General features: G+C 39.9%; 1 protein-coding gene across 1 annotated transcript; it reads right to left on the bottom strand.

Moving 5' to 3' along the window:
• Window positions 1-3,100: 3,100 nt before the first annotated feature.
• ier3 (immediate early response 3) lies at window positions 3,101-4,427 on the bottom strand. Its single transcript, XM_053228735.1, has one exon. The coding sequence runs from the start codon at window positions 4,267-4,269 to the stop codon at window positions 3,691-3,693; it is 579 nt and encodes a 192-aa protein (XP_053084710.1). The 5' UTR covers window positions 4,270-4,427; the 3' UTR covers window positions 3,101-3,690.
• Window positions 4,428-24,916: the final 20,489 nt, after the last annotated feature.

The following is a 24,916-nucleotide window of genomic DNA, read 5'->3' as shown; positions in this document are numbered from 1 at the left end:
GATCGTCACTGTGGACGTGTCTCAGACCAAACTCCCTATCTATCATAAGCGTGTTATTACACCTGTCTTCTCACCCTGACCCTGGCGTAATAACCAGAACGAGTCAGTCTCAGCAGGAAGTGCAGGTTTTCTGCCGTAAAAACTCCCAGCATGCCTCACTGCTGCTATATAAACACCTGGAACACCTGGAACACTGGACACTCATTTCTCTCTAGTGTAAACTTCTGTCATCGTGCTTTGGGAATGTAATATGCACTTTTTTTTACTTATTTATACCTCTGCACCGTGGAAGGAACAGGTAGGCGAAGGAACACTTGCATAAGGACGAGCGCAGTTCAGATTTAAAAAAAAAGATTTACAGACTCCGGTTTAAAACTCTGGGAAAATTTATTTTCCTCTTAAGGCACAAACATCTGTTGCAGCAGAGTTACCTGACTGGAAACCTCTGCAGAATCTATACAGTGTGTGTGTGTGTGTGTGTGTGTGTAGTGTTGTATATACAGGATTGCATGCCACTACAGGCCTGACACACCTTCATCTGGAAGGGCATTCCTGTTTTGTTTTTTTTTTTCCGTCTCTCCCTCTCTCTTTCTCCCTCCTGTTATATGAAACTAGGCAGATCCGGAGCACTCTGGTGCAGGATTACTCACACTCCTGGAATGTGTGTGTGTGTGTGTGTGTGTGTGTGTGTGTGAGGTAGAGAAGGGAATTACAGAGACCAAGGTTGCGTGCATCTTGAATCAGGAGGAGCTGGTTTGTAAACTTTATTCCCCAAGTGTGTGTGTGTGTGTGTGTGTGTGTGTGTGTGTGTGTGTAATAGGAAGTGTAACTGGGAGATTCCAGCCTGAGTGTTGGTTAAAGCCAACCTTTTCTAACCGGACACGCTCACTTACACAACACAAATTGTGTAATATCCTGGAGGAAGTGGGCTGGGTGAAGTCCATTACACTGTGGGTGGGAGGTGGAGGGGGTGGAGATGCTGGGAGGTGGGAGGTGGGGGGTAAAAACACTGTGTTATAATGACGGTGCAGATTCTACAGAGTATGTAACAGTGTGTTAAACCAGTTTCACACCACGCAGCATCAGCTGTGTTTAAACATGTTCCCTCATTATACTGTACGAGATCAGAATAACCTCTGCTCTGAATTGTGTAACGGTCTGTGAAATTGCGTGTTTGTGTAACAGTGACAGTGTGTGTCTCCGTGTCAGATTATACAACGAAGGAAAGAGGAGACATTTAGCATGTCCATTAGCATGTTTCGTTTACGTTTCTCCATCACCGCTACCGTATCTATAGCCGTGCCGTGAGTTTCCGTCGTCCTATTGGTGGATTGGTGGAAGGTTCATCCACATACGAAGCTAGCTAATTTAGTTCAAATGTTTCTCCTCACACCAAGCTAGCTAAGTTTAGTCATTTCTGTAAGGGCTCTGTCCTGTAACTAGCTCTTTATTATTATTATGAGCTGGACTTACTTACGGTGTTCCTCTGAGAGGAAAAAAATAAACACGCGGCTCGATTCTTTCCATCCTGTTTTAGTCTGAAGTGCAGCCAATCACCACGTCTGCTTTAACCGTTGTTCCACGCGAGACACAAGCCATCACTGAATCATAGCTGAGAAATGTTTACTGATAATACATGTGATGACTTCATCACTGGCATTCAGGGACACTTAGTCACTAAAGGACAGTAAAGTTCCATCACTTCAACAGGATTCAGTCGCTACTGTGAGAAAAAGAAGGTGAGTTTACACCATTACCACTGACACTGCGTTCCAGAACACGGAGCAGCAGCACATCACTTCAACTCAGATTTTCACAGTTCTATTCAAATTTTGTGGTAAAGCGACAAATCCGTATGACTGACTCGATATGATTCCAGTCCTGTGGTGCATGTGATCTGTCGTTTCTTCAGTTCCCCACGCACAACTCTAGCTCCTTAACGTAAACCATGGTTTCATCTTATCCTGTCGTATAAAACCTTTTATTAAATGTGTACGGAGACATTAAGAAGAAAAATAAAGCTTGGAAGGAAGTAGGAGAGATAAAAAATTAGTGATTTTCACACTGATTAGTGCGTTATTAATTTGCGATAGTTAGCTTTAGAAGTGCTATATACAGTAGCTACGACTATTTCTCATCAGACGTTGGACAGGCCACGCCCACAAGAGACAAGTGACCTGTCGCCTGCTAGTGTGAGCGTAATGAAACACACCCCAGTTTCCTGTCCCACTTCTTGTCCCTCTGAGCTTGAAACGAGCTGATGATCTTCTCTGTAATAAAAGCAGACATTTGGAACAAAGCGAGAGTCTCAGCTGTTCTAGAACGTTCCAACTGGTTCTAATGTCCTAAGCTGGAAGTTCTAGAATGCTTTTGATCTCAGCTCGAATGTGTTCTGTGTTAGTGCACTACATAGTGTGCATGGGTCTCTCTGAGAAGTATGGAGCCATTTGGAACACAGCCGAGTTAAAGCAGCGCACCACCCACATTCAGGAGTTCTCTCTCTCTCTCACACACACACACACACACACACACACACACACACTTTTATTCTCAGGTCTAAATGAACCTGCACGTTATCTCGGCAGTAAAATCTGGATTTTTAAAAAATGGTGAATGAATCATTTATGACCTGAATAAAACAGAAATGTCCGTGTTGATAAAACTCATTTGGTATCATAGGTTCCTGTATTCTCATTAACTATTTATCATAATAAACTAAACATGTCTCATTCCTTTCCTCAAAGTAATGTCCTGTGTGACTCCTAAAGTATCTGCTGCTGGTCTCTGCGGCACTGTGATAGAACAGAGAGGTCATAGGTCAGAAATCTAAACGAGATTAAATGTCTCAAGACAAAGATTTTAAAAAGATGTATGTGTGATGTAGCTTAACAACGTTCCTCTACAGTCATGCAAGTGGAAACTCGTTTAGAGATTAAAACACCAGTGTTTTTTACTGTGAGATATCACTTGCTGGTGCCTGTGGGTGTGGGTGTGTGTGTGTGTGTGTGTGTGTGTTTTGTCGTGAAAAAAATGCATTTCATTGCTTTCTATTCTCATTCTGGTATTTTTCGGTGACTAAAAAGGCAAAGGGACACAGATATGCAAACTTGACATGTTTATTTTACACAGAAAAATAAATACAACATTAAATATTCATTAAATAAATAGCACAGAATAAATAACTACATGAGCATGTAACAGCATTTCTTCATCAAACTCAAACAACTGGTTCAAATAGTTCAAGTGTTGCTCGGAGTGACAGTGATCATCATCATCATCATCATCATCATCCTCGTCATCACACAGCTTTGTAGTGCTCTCCTACACAGTATTCTAGATTTAAAATAAATATATAAAGTAACACTTCAAGTAAACTTCAAGTTCAAGTTTAGTCCATTAAAATGTGTGTGTCAGTTCCTGTCTTGCATCTCTGCACAGGCAAAGTGCTGATTTAACCTCTTCGTTTTACTCAGTAATTCAGTTCTTTAGTGAGGAATTACTTCATGAACAAGGCAGATGTTAATGCAGATGTGCACAGAGCAGTCCAGCTGAGGTGAACACCTTCTGTCTGTCTTCCTCGTGGAAGCCTGGTGTCTCTGTGTCTTCAGCTCGGTCTCTCTGTCTCTGTTTGTCCCTGAGGGCAGTGAGAGCCTCCATCAGTGCTCAGTGGATGGATGGATGGATGGATGTTCACTGCTCGCCTCCCAGAGTGTGGTAAACAGCGGGATACAGGAGCGCCACCACGTAGGGGTTGTTCCTCTGCTGCTGGCGGTGCTGACGGTGTTCCTGCACTTCTGTCTCCTCCATCTCGCAGGTCGTGTTCATCCACGGCCCCGCGTCTGTGGAGCAGCTGGTCATGCGCCTGGCGGTCTCCTCGGCCGAGCGGAAGTGCAGGAAGAGCGGCGAGGACGCAGACGCACCATCGCCCGGCAGCTCACCGGCGAGAGCGTCTGACAGCGCGGCCGCTTCCGTGATGTCGTGCTCGTCGTCGCGCTCGGTGTAAATCTGCGCCAGCAGCACCAGGCACAGCGCCAGCAGCCAGCGCTTGGCGGGGCTCTTCTCGGCCGGCGGCAGGTATTTGCGCACTTTGGCCGGGTACATGACCCGCGTCACTCTGCGCCGCTGCTGCTGCTGCCTCAGAGGGCTGAAGTGCTGATCCGGGAGCCGGTCGAAGGTGAACACTTCGGGCTCGGTGCTGCGCGCCATCGGTCTGTACGCGCTGTGAGTCGGGTAGGTGAAGCTCATGGTGGTGGATCTGCTGGTGTACATTGTGTCGTGATCAGTGTGTGTCGCGCTGTCCGCTCCGCGTCTCTGAGCGCTGATGCTCGGTGTGTCGGGCTCGAGCTGCGCGCAGACGAATTTATTAGACCTGAAGCCACGCCCCTTTTCCACGAGTTCAGATTGCTTAACGCCGAAAAGTCCGCGGCTATAAGTTTATTTGGAAGTGAAATTTCATTAGTCAGAGGCCAGAAATAATAAATCATCAGCTCATCATCACCAGATCAGTTCATTCGGCCCCGTGTGTCAGTGACGTTCTTTAGGCTTTCAGGCCAGAACCCAAACTCTTCTGCTTTAACATCTGACAAGCTGCTAGAAACAGCTGAGTGCCCACTGACCTCCTACCATCACACTCCGAGTCTAGTGTAGTACCAGCAAGGCTACTTTAGCGTGTATCTTTTAGCTGGGAAGGTGCATGTTGGGTATCTTTAGTGATTCTTTTATAGTAAAAACATTACAGTACATAATCTCACCTTACACAACCCTACACTACACTACATTACACAACCCTACACTACATTACACAACCCTACACTACACTACATTACACAACCCTACACTACATTACACAACCCTACACTACACTACATTACACAACCCTACACTACATTACAATGCATGGCACTGCAATACATTACATTCCACTGAATTACACGACATTACATTACGCTTGTAGGAGCCATAAAGTTACATATATGAGATTATTAGATTATTAGATTAATGTATCAGTCTTTTCATTATATGATTCGTTTCAGTGTCTGTTTCAATACATGCTTCTGTATTGTGTGTTCCACTGGGGTGGATGATACGTATTGCACCTGCCTTTGCTACTTCCTGTGGGCAACTATTTTTAACAGGAAGTGAGGTGGCGTTAGATTACGGGAAGGGAGAAAATTTTTTTAACCTACATGTGAGAGTAACTTGGAATGGCCTAGAGCCGTAGTTTGTGATTTCTTTATTCCAATAAAATTTCAAGATTTTCTCTATTTGTTGCGAATAGTGTCAAAGACTCTGTTCCACACAGAAGTGGCTATATTTCATTGAACAGAAGCCGTTACAAAGTTGCACAACAATACACTACATTACACTAAATTACACTACATTACACTCCACTACATTACACATTATGCCAGCACTGCCACTGATGGGCCCTTGAGCAAGGCCCTTTACCCTCCATTGCTCAGTTGTATAAATGAGATAAATGTAAGTCACTCTGGATAAAGGTGTTGGCCAAATACCATAAATGCAAGTTACACTACGTTATATTACACTACAGTGCACTACACTGCACTAGTCCACACTGCACTCTATTACACTGCACTCTATTACACTACACTCTATTACACTGCACTATATTACACTACACTCTATTACACTGCACTCTATTACACTGCACTCTATTACACTACACTCTATTACACTGCACTCTATTACACTGCACTATATTACACTACACTCTATTACACTGCACTCTATTACACTGCACTCTATTACACTGCACTCTATTACACTGCACTCTATTACACTATACTCTATTACACTGCACTCTATTACACTGCACTCTATTACACTGCACTCTATTACACTGCACTCTATTACACTGCACTCTATTACACTACACTATATTACACTGCACTCTATTACACTACACTCTATTACACTGCACTCTATTACACTGCACTATATTACACTGCACTCTATTACACTGCACTCTATTACACTGCACTCTATTACACTGCACTCTATTACACTACACTATATTACACTACACTCTATTACACTGCACTCTATTACACTGCACTATATTACACTGCACTCTATTACACTGCACTATATTACACTGCACTTTATTACACTGCACTATATTACACTGCACTCTATTACACTGCACTATATTACACTACACTCTATTACACTGCACTATATTACACTGCACTATATTACACTACACTCTATTACACTGCACTCTATTACACTGCACTCTATTACACTGCACTATATTACACTGCACTCTATTACACTACACTCTATTACACTGCACTCTATTACAATGCACTCTATTACACTGCACTCTATTACACTACACTCTATTACACTACACTATATTACACTGCACGATATTACACTGCACTCTATTACACTACACTCTATTACACTGCACTCTATTACACTACACTCTATTACACTACACTATATTACACTGCACTCTATTACACTGCACTCTATTACACTGCACTCTATTACACTACACTATATTACACTGCTCTCTATTACACTACACTCTATTACACTACACTCTATTACACTGCACTCTATTACACTACACTCTATTACACTGCACTCTATTACACTGCACTCTATTACACTGCACTCTATTACACTACACTCTATTACACTACACTCTATTACACTACACTATATTACACTGCACTCTATTACACTGCACTATATTACACTGCACTCTATTACACTGCACTCTATTACACTGCACTCTATTACACTACACTCTATTACACTGCACTCTATTACACTGCACTCTATTACACTGCACTCTATTACACTACACTCTATTACACTACACTATATTACACTACACTCTATTACACTGCACTCTATTACACTGCACTATATTACACTGCACTCTATTACACTGCACTATATTACACTGCACTCTATTACACTGCACTCTATTACACTGCACTTTATTACACTGCACTATATTACACTGCACTCTATTACACTGCACTATATTACACTACACTCTATTACACTGCACTCTATTACACTGCACTCTATTACACTGCACTATATTACACTGCACTCTATTACACTACACTCTATTACACTGCACTCTATTACAATACACTCTATTACACTGCACTCTATTACACTGCACTCTATTACACTACACTCTATTACACTACACTATATTACACTGCACGATATTACACTGCACTTTATTACACTACACTCTATTACACTGCACTATATTACACTGCACTCTATTACACTGCACTCTATTACACTGCACTCTATTACACTACACTATATTACACTGCACTCTATTACACTGCACTCTATTACACTGCACTCTATTACACTACACTATATTACACTGCTCTCTATTACACTACACTCTATTACACTACACTCTATTACACTGCACTCTATTACACTGCACTCTATTACACTGCACTATATTACACTGCACTCTATTACACTACGCTATATTACACTACACTCTATTACACTGCACTTTATTACACTGCACTATATTACACTGCACTCTATTACACTACACTCTATTACACTGCACTCTATTACACTGCACTCTATTATACTACACTCTATTACACTGCACTATATTACACTGCACTCTATTACACTACACTCTATTACACTACACTCTATTACACTGCACTATATTACACTGCACTTTATTACACTGCACTATATTACACTGCACTCTATTACACTGCACTCTATTACACTGCACTCTATTACACTGCACTCTATTACACTGCACTCTATTACACTACACTCTATTACACTACACTCTATTACACTACACTCTATTACACTGCACTCTATTACACTACACTCTATTACACTGGACTCTATTACACTGCACTATATTACACTGCACTCTATTACACTACACTCTATTACACTACACTATATTACACTGCACTATATTACACTGCACTCTATTACACTGCACTCTATTACAATACACTCTATTACACTACACTCTATTACACTGCACTCTATTACAATACACTCTATTACACTGCACTCTATTACACTGCACTCTATTACACTACACTCTATTACACTGCACTCTATTACACTGCACTCTATTACAATACACTCTATTACACTACACTCTATTACACTGCACTCTATTACAATACACTCTATTACACTGCACTCTATTACACTGCACTCTATTACACTGCACTATATTACACTGCACTATTTTACACTGCACTCTATTACACTGCACTATATTACACTGCACTCTATTACACTACACTCTATTACACTGCACTCTATTACAATACACTCTATTACACTGCACTCTATTACACTACACTCTATTACACTGCACTCTATTACACTGCACTATATTACACTGCACTATATTACACTGCACTCTATTACACTGCACTCTATTACACTGCACTCTATTACACTACACGCTATTACACTGCACTATATTACACTGCACTCTATTACACTGCACTCTATTATACTGCACTCTATTACACTGCACTCTATTACACTATACTCTATTACACTACACGCTATTACACTGCACTATATTACACTGCACTATATTACACTGCACTAGTCCACACTGCACTCTATTACACTGCACTCTATTACACTGCACTGCACTATATTACACTGCACTCTATTAAAATACACTCTATTACACTGCACTCTATTACACTGCACTCTATTACACTGCACTCTATTAAAATACACTCTATTACACTGCACTATATTACAATACACTCTATTTACATTTACATTACATTTATGGCATTTGGCAGACGCCCTTATCCAGAGCGACTTACAATAGTGCTTTGAAGTCTATCAAAAATACATTCTGATATTGGCTCGGTAGGTCACAAACTAGGAATACCATCAGTCCAAAACTCTGTTGGGGAGGTTTTTTTTTTTTTTTTTTTTTTTTTCTTTGTGAAAGTGCTAATTTAAGTATTTTATGAAGAGGTAAGTCTTTAGCCGTCGTTTGAAGACTGCCAGTGACTCAGCTGTTCGGACATCTAGGGGAAGTTCATTCCACCACCTCGGGGCCAGAACAGAGAAGAGTCTCGATGCATGCCTTCCTTGTACCCTGAGAGATGGAGGGATCAGTCGAGCAGTGCTAGAGGATCGGAGGGAGCGTGGTGGCGCTCGAGGTGTGATAAGTGCTTTGAGATAAGTGGGTGCTGGTCCGTTTTTGGCTTTGTAGGTGAGCATCAGTGTTTTAAATCTGATGCGGGCAGCTACAGGAAGCCAGTGGAGGGAGCGCAGCAATGGGGTGGTGTGAAGGTTGAAAACCAGTCGTGCAGCTGCATTCTGGATCAGTTGCAGAGGACGAATGGCGCTCAGAGGCAGACCTGCCAGGAGTGAGTTGCAGTAGTCCAGTCTCGAAATGACAAGGGACTGAACAAGCACCTGTGTGGCCTGTGAGGAAAGAAATGGACGAATTCTTCTGATGTTATAAAGGAGAAATCGACATGAGCGTGTTAGATTAGCAATGTGAGAGGAGAAGGACAGTTGATTGTCCATGGTTACCCCAAGGTTGCGTGCGGTAACCGAAGGCGAGATCAGAGAATTGTCTAGGGAAATTGCAAGATCCTGAGATGGGGATGAATCACATGGGATGAACAGCAGTTCAGTTTTGGTGGGATTAAGTTTCAGCTGGTGAGTTGTCATCCATGATGAGATGTCAGCCAGACAAGCTGATATCCGAGCAGAAACATGAGAGTCTGAGGGAGGGAAGGAGAGGATGAGTTGAGTGTCATCTGCATAGCAGTGGTATGAAAACCCATGTGAGGATATCACCGCACCAAGAGATCGGGTATAGAGGGAGAACAGGAGAGGACCAAGTACTGAGCCTTGTGGAACACCAGTGGAGAGTCTGCGAGGAGCAGATGTGGATCCCCTCCGTGTCACCTGATATGACCGATCTTCCAGGTAGGAAGCAAACCATTGCCATGCTGCACCACGAATTCCAAGACTCATGAGGGTGGATAGGAGAGTCTTGTGGTTCACCGTGTCAAACGCTGCTGAAAGGTCAAGGAGGATGAGAACTGAAGACAGTTTGGCTGATCTAGCGGCAGGTAGCTTCTCAGTGACGGCCAAAAGGGCAGTCTCTGTGGAGTGTGCCAGTTTAAAGCCAGACTGATTGGGATCTATCTATTACACTGCACTCTATTACACTGCACTATATTACACTGCACTTTATTACACTACACTATATTACACAGCACTTTATTACACTGCACTATATTACACTGCACTCTATTACACTGCACTATATTACACTACACTCTATTACACTGCACTCTATTACACTGCACTATATTACACTGCACTCTATTACACTACACTATATTACACTGCACTATATTACACTGTACTCTATTACACTACACTATATTACACTGCACTCTATTACACTGCACTATATTACACTGCACTATATTACACTGCACTATATTACACTGCACTCTATTACACTGCACTATATTACACTGCACTCTATTACACTACACTATATTACACTGCACTATATTACACTGCACTCTATTACACTGCACTATATTACACTACACTCTATTACACTCCACTCTATTACACTGCACTATATTACACTGCACTATATTACACTGTACTCTATTACACTGCACTATATTACACTGCACTCTATTACACTGCACTATATTACACTGCACTATATTACACTGCACTCTATTACACTGTACTCTATTACACTACACTCTATTACACTACACTCTATTATACTGCACTCTATTACAATACACTCTATTACACTGCACTCTATTACACTGTACTCTATTACACTGCACTATATTACACTGCACTCTATTACACTGCACTATATTACACTGCACTATATTACACTACACTCTATTACACTGCACTCTATTACACTGCACTCTATTACACTGCACTCTATTACACTGCACTATATTACACTACATGCTATTACACTGCACTCTATTACACTGCACTATATTACACTGCACTCTATTACACTACACTCTATTACACTGCACTCTATTACACTGCACTATATTACACTGCACTCTATTACACTGCACTATATTACACTGCACTCTATTACACTACACTCTATTACACTGCACTCTATTACAATACACTCTATTACACTGCACTCTATTACACTGCACTATGTTACACTACATGCTATTACACTACACTCTATTACACTGCACTCTATTACACTGCACTCTATTACACTACACTCTATTACACTGCACTATATTACACTGCACTATATTACACTGCACTCTATTACACTGTACTCTATTACACTACACTCTATTACACTACACTCTATTATACTGCACTCTATTACAATACACTCTATTACACTGCACTCTATTACACTGTACTCTATTACACTGCACTATATTACACTGCACTCTATTACACTGCACTATATTACACTGCACTATATTACACTGCACTATATTACACTACACTCTATTACACTGCACTCTATTACACTGCACTCTATTACACTGCACTATATTACACTACATGCTATTACACTGCACTCTATTACACTGCACTATATTATACTGCACTCTATTACACTGCACTCTATTACACTGCACTCTATTACAATACACTCTATTACACTGCACTCTATTACACTGCACTATATTACACTACATGCTATTACACTGCACTCTATTACACTGCACTATATTACACTGCACTCTATTACACTACACTCTATTACACTGCACTATATTACACTACACTCTATTACACTGCACTCTATTACACTACACTCTATTACACTGCACTATATTACACTACACTGTATTACACTGGACTCTATTACACTGCACTCTATTACACTGCACTATATTACACTGCACTATATTACACTACACTATATTACACTGCACTCTATTACACTGCACTCTATTACACTGCACTCTATTACACTATACTCTATTACACTGCACTTTATTACACTGCACTATATTACACTGCACTCTATTACACTGCACTATATTACACTACACTATATTACACTGCACTCTATTACACTGCACTATATTACACTACACTATATTACACTGCACTATATTACACTGCACTCTATTACACTGCACTCTATTACACTACACTCTATTACACTACACTTTTTTACACTGCACTATATTACACTGCACTCTATTACACTGCACTCTATTACACTGCACTATATTACACTGCACTCTATTACACTGCACTATATTACACTGCACTCTATTACACTACACTCTATTACACTGCACTATATTACACTGCACTCTATTACACTGCACTCTTTTACACTGCACTCTATTACACTGCACTATATTACACTGCACTATATTACACTGCACTCTATTACACTGCACTCTATTACACTCCACTCTATTACACTGCACTATATTACACTGCACTCTATTACACTACACTTTTTTACACTGCACTATATTACACTGCACTCTATTACACTGCACTCTATTACACTACACTATATTACACTGCACTCTATTACACTGCACTCTATTACACTGCACTATATTACACTGCACTCTATTACACTGCACTATATTACACTGCACTCTATTATACTGCACTCTTTTACACTGCACTCTATTACACTGCACTATATTACACTGCACTCTATTACACTGCACTCTATTACACTGCACTCTATTACACTGCACTATATTACACTGCACTCTATTATACTGCACTCTATTACACTGCACTCTATTACACTGCACTATATTACACTACACTCTATTACACTGCACTCTATTACACTACACTCTATTACACTGCACTCTATTACACTGCACTCTATTACACTACACTCTATTACACTGCACTCTATTACACTGCACTCTATTACACTACACTGTATTACACTGCACTCTATTACACTGCACTATATTACACTGCACTCTATTACACTACACTCTATTACACTGCACTATATTACACTACACTCTATTATACTGCACTCTATTACACTGCACTATATGACACTGCACTCTATTACACTACACTCTATTACACTGCACTATATTACACTACACTCTATCATACTGCACTCTATTACACTGCACTCTATTACACTGCACTATATTACACTGCACTCTATTATACTGCACTCTATTACACTGCACTCTATTACACTGCACTATATTACACTGCACTCTATTACACTGCACTATATTACACTGCACTTTATTACACTGCACTCTATTACACTGCACTATATTACACTGCACTCTATTACACTGCACTATATTACACTGCACTATATTACACTGCACTATATTACACTACACTCTATTACACTGCACTATATTACACTGCACTCTATTACACTACACTCTATTACACTGCACTCTATTACACTACACTCTATTACACTGCACGATATTACACTGCACTATATTACACTGCACTCTATTACACTGCACTCTATTACACTACACTCTATTACACTGCACTCTATTACACTACACTCTATTACACTGCACTATATTACACTACACTTTTTTACACTGCACTCTATTACACTGCACTATATTACACTGCACTATATTACACTACACTCTATTACACTGCACTCTATTACACTACACTGTATTACACTGCACTATATTACACTGCACTATATTACACTACACTCTATTACAATACACTCTATTACACTACACTCTTTTACACTGCACTATATTACACTACACTCTATTACAATACACTCTATTACACTACACTCTTTTACACTGCACTATATTACACTGCACTCTATTACACTGCACTCTATTACAATACACTCTATTACACTGCACTGTATTACACTGCACTATATTACACTACACTCTATTACAATACACTCTATTATACTACACTCTTTTACACTGCACTATATTACACTGCACTCTATTACACTACACTGTATTACACTGCACTCTATTACAATACACTCTATTACACTGCACTCTGTTACACTGCACTCTATTACACTGCACTGTATTACACTGCACTCTATTACACTGCACTCTATTACAATACACTCTATTACACTGCACTGTATTACACTGCACTATATTACACTACACTCTATTACAATACACTCTATTATACTACACTCTTTTACACTGCACTATATTACACTGCACTCTATTACACTGCACTGTATTACACTGCACTATATTACACTACACTCTATTACAATACACTCTATTACACTACACTCTTTTACACTGCACTATATTACACTGCACTCTATTACACTGCACTCTATTACAGTACACTCTATTACACTGCACTGTATTACACTGCACTATATTACACTACACTCTATTACAATACACTCTATTATACTACACTCTTTTACACTGCACTATATTACACTGCACTCTATTACACTACACTGTATTACACTGCACTCTATTACAATACACTCTATTACACTGCACTCTATTACACTGCACTCTATTACACTGCACTCTATTACACTATACTCTATTACACTACACTCTATTACAATACACTCTATTACACTGCACTATATTACACTACACTGTATTATACTGCACTCTATTACACTGCACTCTATTACACTGCACTCTATTACAATACACTCTATTACACTGCACTCTATTACACTGCACTATATTACACTACATGCTATTACACTGCACTCTATTACACTGCACTATATTACACTGCACTCTATTACACTACACTCTATTACACTGCACTATATTACACTACACTGTATTACACTGGACTCTATTACACTGCACTCTATTACACTGCACTATATTACACTGCACTATATTACACTACACTATATTACACTGCACTCTATTACACTGCACTCTATTACACTGCACTATATTACACTGCACTCTATTACACTACACTCTATTACACTGCACTATATTACACTACACTGTATTACACTGGACTCTATTACACTGCACTATATTACACTGCACTATATTACACTGCACTCTATTACACTGCACTCTATTACAATACACTCTATTACACTGCACTATATTACACTGCACTATATTACACTACATGCTATTACACTGCACTCTATTACACTGCACTATATTACAATACACTCTATTACACTGCACTCTATTACACTGCACTATATTACACTACATGCTATTACACTGCACTCTATTACACTGCACTATATTACACTGCACTCTATTACACTGCACTCTATTACAATACACTCTATTACACTGCACTCTATTACACTGCACTATATTACACTACATGCTATTACACTGCACTCTATTACACTGCACTATATTACACTGCACTCTATTACACTACACTCTATTACACTGCACTATATTACACTACACTATATTACACTGCACTATATTACACTACACTATATTACACTGCACTCTATTACACTGCACTCTATTACACTGCACTATATTACACTACACTCTATTACACTACACTCTATTACACTGCACTATATTACACTACACTATATTACACTGCACTATATTACACTACACTATATTACACTGCACTCTATTACACTGGACTCTATTACACTGCACTCTATTACACTGCACTATATTACACTGCACTATATTACACTACACTATATTACACTGCACTCTATTACACTGCACTCTATTACACTGCACTCTATTACACTACACTCTATTACACTGCACTATATTACACTACACTGTATTACACTGGACTCTATTACACTGCACTATATTACACTGCACTCTATTACACTGCACTCTATTACACTGCACTCTATTACACTGCACTATATTACACTACACTATATTACACTGCACTCTATTACACTGCACTATATTACACTGCACTCTATTACACTACACTCTATTACACTGCACTATATTACACTGCACTCTATTACAATACACTCTATTACACTGCACTATATTACAATACACTCTATTACACTGCACTCTATTACACTGCACTCTATTACACTGCACTCTATTACACTACACTCTATTACACTGCACTATATTACACTGCACTCTATTACAATACACTCTATTACACTGCACTCTATTACACTACACTCTATTACACTGCACTCTATTACACTGCACTCTATTACACTGCACTCTATTACACTGCACTCTATTACAATACACTCTATTACACTGCACTATATTACACTGCACTCTATTACACTGCACTATATTACACTACACTCTATTACACTGCACTATATTACACTGCACTATATTACACTGCACTCTATTACACTGCACTATATTACACTGCACTCTATTACACTGCACTATATTACACTGCACTCTATTACACTGCACTATATTACACTGCACTCTATTACACTGCACTCTATTACACTGCACTATATTACACTACACTGTATTATACTGCACTCTATTACACTGCACTCTATTACACTGCACTCTATTACAATACACTCTATTACACTGCACTCTATTACACTGCACTATATTACACTACATGCTATTACACTGCACTCTATTACACTGCACTATATTACACTACACTCTATTACACTGCACTATATTACACTGCACTCTATTACACTGCACTCTATTACACTGCACTCTATTACAATACACTCTATTACACTATACTCTATTACACTACACTCTATTACACTGCACTCTATTACACTACACTCTATTACACTGCACTATATTACACTGCACTCTATTACACTGCACTCTATTACACTGCACTCTATTACAATACACTCTATTACACTATACTCTATTACACTACACTCTATTACACTGCACTCTATTACACTGCACTCTATTACACTGCACTATATTACACTACACTGTATTATACTGCACTTTATTACACTGCACTCTATTACACTGCACTCTATTACAATACACTCTATTACACTGCACTCTATTACACTGCACTATATTACACTACATGCTATTACACTGCACTCTATTACACTGCACTATATTACACTGCACTCTATTACACTGCACTATATTACACTACACTCTATTACACTGCACTCTATTACACTACACTCTATTACACTGCACTCTATTACACTGCACTCTATTACAATACACTCTATTACACTACACTCTATTACACTGCACTCTATTACACTGCACTATATTACACTGCACTATATTACACTGCACTCTATTACACTACACTCTATTACAATACACTCTATTAAACTGCACTCTATTACACTGCACTCTATTACAATACACTCTATTACACTGCACTCTATTACACTACACTCTATTACACTGCACTCTATTACACTACACTCTATTACAATACACTCTATTACACTGCACTATATTACACTGCACTCTATTACACTGCACTCTATTACACTGCACTCTATTACACTGCACTCTATTACACTGCACTATATTACACTGCACTCTATTACACTGCACTCTATTAAACTGCACTCTATTACACTGCACTCTATTACACTGCACTATATTACACTGCACTCTATTACACTACACTCTATTATACTGCACTATATTACACTGCACTATATTACACTACACTCTATTACACTGCACTCTATTACACTGCACTCTATTACACTGCACTCTATTACACTACACTCTATTACAATACACTCTATTACACTGCACTATATTACACTGCACTATATTACACTGCACTCTATTACACTGCACTCTATTATACTGCACTATATTACACTGCACTATATTACACTGCACTCTATTACACTGCACTATATTACACTACACTCTATTACACTACACTCTATTACACTGCACTCTATTACACTACACTCTATTACAATACACTCTATTACACTGCACTATATTACACTGCACTATATTACACTACACTCTATTACACTGCACTTTATTACACTGCACTTTATTACACTACACTATATTACACTGCACTTTATTACACTGCACTTTATTACACTACACTATATTACACTGCACTCTATTACACTGCACTCTATTACACTGCACTATATTACACTGCACTATATTACACTACACTCTATTACACTGCACTTTATTACACTGCACTTTATTACACTACACTATATTACACTGCACTTTATTACACTGCACTTTATTACACTACACTATATTACACTACACTCTATTACAATACACTCTATTACACTGCACTATATTACACTGCACTATATTACACTGCACTCTATTACACTGCACTCTATTATACTGCACTATATTACACTGCACTATATTACACTGCACTCTATTACACTGCACTATATTACACTACACTCTATTACACTACACTCTATTACACTGCACTCTATTACACTACACTCTATTACAATACACTCTATTACACTGCACTATATTACACTGCACTATATTACACTACACTCTATTACACTGCACTTTATTACACTGCACTTTATTACACTACACTATATTACACTGCACTTTATTACACTGCACTTTATTACACTACACTATATTACACTGCACAGCCGACTTCTGGCTTCACACATCATTTCTGTTTCATTATTTTCTTTTGCTGAAGTGCACAGTTATACACAGTCCTGGTGTGAAGTGGTTTCAGAGTGAACCTAGTTAAGGTTAGGCTGAAACTTCAGAATATTCATTTCCTTTTTTCAGAAAGAATAACACGTCCACTTGTTTTCGTTTGGCTTAACGCTTCCAAACTTAGCAAAAATTCACAATTAACCAGAGTAAAGTTACACTAACTGCCACATATTTTTAACATATTCAATCTGACTCCTCCTGCGTCTGACACATACAAACACACACACACACACACACACACTTTAATTTCACCTTGTTACAGCTCTCACTACACATTATCTCTGTGGTAAAAACAGGATTTTTAAGAGGTGTATCACACTTATTAGAGAAACAGAGAAATTTGAGTGTTACTTGTTTATGACTTGAATAAAATATATGTTATATATTTATATGTTAGAAATAAATGTTTATGCAGCTCATTTGGGAGCAGAGGCTACTGTACTGTACTGTTTTTACTGAGAAGAGATGACATGCAGGTGCAAGTGTGTGTATTTTGGCAAAATAGGTTTAAATAGATATAAGAAATGAAAAAAAAAAAGGTAGACACTTTAATTTCATTGGTTTTCTCATTCTGGTATTAGTCAGTGACTAAAAAGGCAAAGGGACACAGATATGCAAACTTCACGTTTATTTTACACAGAAACATTAAATATTCATTAAATAAATAGCACAAAATAAATAACTACATGAGCATGTAACAGCATTTCTTCATCAAACTCAAACAACTGGTTCAAATAGTTCAAGTGTTGCTCGGAGTGACAGTGATCATCATCATCATCATCATCATCATCATCCTCGTCATCACACAGCTTTGTAGTGCTCTCCTACACAGTATTCTAGTTTTAAAATAAATATATAAAGTAACACTTCAAGTAAACTTCAAGTTCAAGTTTAGTCCATTAAAATGTGTGTGTCAGTTCCTGTCTTGCATCTCTGCACAGGCAAAGTGCTGATTTAACCTCTTCGTTTTACTCAGTAATTCAGTTCTTTAGTGAGGAATTACTTCATGAACAAGGCAGATGTTAATGCAGATGTGCACAGAGCAGTCCAGCTGAGGTGAACACCTTCTGTCTGTCTTCCTCGTGGAAGCCTGGTGTCTCTGTGTCTTCAGCTCGGTCTCTCTGTCTCTGTTTGTCCCTGAGGGCAGTGAGAGCCTCCATCAGTGCTCAGTGGATGGATGGATGGATGGATGTTCACTGCTCGCCTCCCAGAGTGTGGTAAACAGCGGGATACAGGAGCGCCACCACGTAGGGGTTGTTCCTCTGCTGCTGGCGGTGCTGACGGTGTTCCTGCACTTCTGTCTCCTCCATCTCGCAGGTCGTGTTCATCCACGGCCCCGCGTCTGTGGAGCAGCTGGTCATGCGCCTGGCGGTCTCCTCGGCCGAGCGGAAGTGCAGGAAGAGCGGCGAGGACGCAGACGCACCATCGCCCGGCAGCTCACCGGCGAGAGCGTCTGACAGCGCGGCCGCTTCCGTGATGTCGTGCTCGTCGTCGCGCTCGGTGTAAATCTGCGCCAGCAGCACCAGGCACAGCGCCAGCAGCCAGCGCTTGGCGGGGCTCTTCTCGGCCGGCGGCAGGTATTTGCGCACTTTGGCCGGGTACATGACCCGCGTCACTCTGCGCCGCTGCTGCTGCTGCTGCTGCCTCAGAGGGCTGAAGTGCTGATCCGGGAGCCGGTCGAAGGTGAACACTTCGGGCTCGGTGCTGCGCGCCATCGGTCTGTACGCGCTGTGAGTCGGGTAGGTGAAGCTCATGGTGGTGGATCTGCTGGTGTACATTGTGTCGTGATCAGTGTGTGTCGCGCTGTCCGCTCCGCGTCTCTGAGCGCTGATGCTCGGTGTGTCGGGCTCGAGCTGCGCGCAGACGAATTTATTAGACCTGAAGCCACGCCCCTTTTCCACGAGTTCAGATTGCTTAACGCCGAAAAGTCCGCGGCTATAAGTTTATTTGGAAGTGAAATTTCATTAGTCAGAGGCCAGAAATAATAAATCATCAGCTCATCATCACCAGATCAGTTCATTCGGCCCCGTGTGTCCAATTATGTACCTTCAAATTCCAACACCATTAAAGATGTACTTTATTCACTTTTACAGGTAAAGATTCTAAATGTACACAACATGCACCGTTGATGGTACAACCTGAGCAACAAGGAAAAGTACACTTTACTACCTTTATTTCTGAGAGTGTACTATACAACCATAAAATCCTCACACAGCCAGTAGCACACTCACTACACTACACAACATTACAGTACACTACACCACACTACACAACACCACACTGCACTACACAACACCACACTATACTACACCACACTACATTAAACTACACTACACAACACCACACTGCACTACACAACACCACACTACACAACACCACACTACACAACACCACACTATACTACACCACACTACATTACACCACACTGCACTACACCACACTGCACTACACTACACTACACCACACTACACCACACTACATTAAACTACACTACACAACACCACACTACACTACACTACACTACACTACACCACACTACACTACACTACACTACATTACACCACACTACATTAAACTACACTACATTTACATTTACATTTACGGCATTTGGCAGATGCTCTTATCCAGAGTGACTTACAGAAGCGCTTTGAAGTCTATCAATAAATACATCCTGATACTGCTTCTCTAGGTCACAGACTAAGAATACCATCAGTCCGAAACTCTGCTGGGGCGTAATATAGTAACAAGCACTCAGACAATACAATGTTGTTTTTTTGTTGCTAATTTAAGTATTTAGGCAGATGTAGGTCTTTAGACGTCGTTTGAAGACTGCCAGTGACTCAGCTGTTCGGACATCTAGGGGAAGTTCATTCCACCACCTCGGGGCCAGAACAGAGAAGAGTCTCGATGCAGGTCTTCCTCGTACCCTGAGAGAGGGTGGGATCAGTCGAGCAGTGCTAGAGGAACAGAGGGAGCGTGCTGCAGTGCGGGGTGTGATAAGTGCTTTGAGATAAGTGGGCACTGGTCTGTTTTTGGCTTTGTATTTGAGCGTCAGTGTTTTAAATCTGATGAAGCAGCTACAGGAAGCCAGTGGAGGGAGCGCAGCAATGGGGTGGTGTGGGAAAATTTAGGAAGGTTGAAAACCAATCGTGCAGTTGGATCAGATGCAGAGGACGAATGGCGCTCAGAGGCAGACCTGCGAGGAGCGAGTCGCAGTAGTCCAGTCTCGAAATGACAAGGGACTGAACAAGCACCTGTGTGGCCTGTGAGGAGAGAAATGGACGAATTCTTCTGATGTTATATTCTACTACACTACATTCTACTACACTACACTATACTACACTACACTATACTACACTACACTACACTACATTCTACTACACTACACTATACTACACTACACTACACTACATTCTACTACACTACACTACACTACATTCTACTACACTACACTATACTACATTCTACTACACTACACTATACTACACTACACTACACTACATTCTACTACACTACACTATACTACACTACACTGTACTACACTACACTACACTACACTACATTCTACTACACTACACTATACTACACTACACTACACTACACTGTACTACACTACACTATACTACACTACACTGTACTACACTACACTACACTACACTACACTACACTGTACTACACTACACTATACTACACTACACTGTACTACACTACACTACACTACACTGTACTACACTACACTACACTACACTGTACTACACTACACTACACTATACTACACTACACTACACTGTACTACACTACACTACATTCTACTACACTATACTACACTACATTCTACTACACTACACTATACTACATTACACTGTACTACACTACACTACACTACACTATACTACACTACACTGTACTACACTACACTACACTACACTGTACTACACTACACTACACTACACTGTACTACACTACACTACATTCTACTACACTATACTACACTACATTCTACTACACTACACTATACTACATTACACTGTACTACACTACACTATACTACACTACACTACACTACACTATACTACACTACATTCTACTACACTACACTATACTACACTACACTGTACTACAGTACACTATACTACACTACACTATACTACACTACACTACACTATACTACACTACACTATACTACACTACACTGTACTACACTACACTACACTACACTACACTACACTACACTGTACTACACTACACTACACTATACTACACTATACTACACTACACTGTACTACACTACACTACACTATACTGTACTACATTGTGCAGCTGTTGACCTTAAAAGGATTTAAAAAACACGACAGTGCGTCTCATCTTTATACTGTATAAGGAGCAGAATCACTGTATGCTGTCACACCTAGTGGAAAAATGACCTCATGTAGTGCCATGCTTAGTGTTTAGTGTGTTATGGTGTATGTCTCACTGATAGGTGTTTTTTTGCAGCAAAGCCTGCTGGGTAATCTGTCAACCGCTCTAATGAATTTTTATATTATGACGCTAGGGCCTGTCTGTTTTATACCACCTGGTGGTTCGGGTATCGGATCGGTGCCATCTCTGATAGCATAATACAGTATAATATTCTCTCTCTCTCTCTCTCTATGTATATATATATATATATACATAGAGAGAGAGAGAGAATATTATACTGTTATAATATATCAGAGATGGCACAGATCCGATACCCGGGATGAGCTGATGCTTAAGGTTTCAGTATCGTAATTGGAAAAGATACAATAGTATTGTGCCATCTCTAATTATTCTCGTTATCAGACTTAGTTTTATGAGCACATATGTGTAAATATCTGCTGCATTTATTTCTTGAATGTAATTTTAAAAGAAATCGTTTTTACAGTTTTGCGCTGGAGCTTCAAGGCTAACATGCCTGACATGCAGTTTGGACGAAAACTAAAGAAATGAACTTCAAATGAAGGAATCTTTAAGACTAGCACAGAGGGATTTTAAAAACGAGACGCCCGACTGAAGCCTTATAAGGATCTCAGACTGAACAATGAGTGGTGAGAAAGTCTGTTACTGCTCCTGGAGCTGCAGGTGTTTCTAAATACAGCCGAGCTGGAACGCTGCGTTAAACTCACAGTATAATACCCAGACAAATGCAAATACAGCCGCCTGCTTCTAAACAAGACAACATTTCCTGTGTAACACAGTGCAGCGTGTCAGTGTGAGGGGTCACACTGAGCCACAAAAATCAGGCCATCATGTACAGTCATGCTGTGACGTGATTTCAGAGGAAAACTATTTCTTCAGTGAACTGCAAACATTAGCCAGATATTCCGAAGAAAATAAAAACCGTGACCAGTGATAGTCTTCAGTCGTAGTTCCATGATACGTTTCTTACCAGAAAGAATAGCTTGTCCACTTGTTTTCTGTAGTTTATCTTTTCCAAGCGTTGCAAAAATATTCACAGTGCAGCACAGTAAAGCTAGACCACCCGACAGTGCTGAGTGACTACTACACCAGTCGCTAATTTCTAATCTTTGGGTTACGCTTCCGTTTGATCCATAAACAGCTCCAGCTCCCGTTTCACTGGAGTTTACTGAGTTAAATGTTTTGATTTACAGTAATCTCTCTCTCTCTCTCTTTCTTTCTTTCTTCTCCTCACTCATTACTGAAAAGCATACATTAAAAATGCCATGTGGCTAACATGAGGTACATCAGCTAACGTCACTGCAACTAGCATGCTGATTTGGCTAGCAATGTTACGAGCAGTTTACATTTTACAAACTGCTAATCACGCAAATATGCAATCACATTTATATCATCTGTTCTCACATAAACATTTATCACGTACACAAAACACGCTATTTTTCCCACTTTGCAGCTCGAAAGTGCTGGACAGTTACATAATTCTGAGTTTGGACTTCAGAAAGTTGAATTGAGCGTAATACTCATACTGAAGTCTCAGAGTCACCTCGTCACATCCAGTAATTTCTGTCAGTGTGTCTGAAATTCTCTACATTTTTCTCCACCATTCCTCATCAGTTTCCTGATAGATGACGATGGGTGGAATGCCACCGAAACCTGATATTCAGAATCGCAGCCAAGGGCCTGTCATATTTATTTAAGAAATGATTCAAATGCATAAGTTATGTTTCACCCTTGTATTACACACACAGAGTGTGTGTTCACAGTGGTGTGGCTAGGCGGCTGACACATTACTG

The sequence above is a fragment of the Pangasianodon hypophthalmus genome, chromosome 24, assembly GCF_027358585.1.
Source record: "Pangasianodon hypophthalmus isolate fPanHyp1 chromosome 24, fPanHyp1.pri, whole genome shotgun sequence".
Taxonomy (NCBI): Eukaryota; Metazoa; Chordata; class Actinopteri; order Siluriformes; family Pangasiidae; genus Pangasianodon; species Pangasianodon hypophthalmus.
The sequence above is the reverse complement of the archived record's forward strand: the minus strand, read 5'-3'. Positions and strand labels throughout refer to the sequence as shown.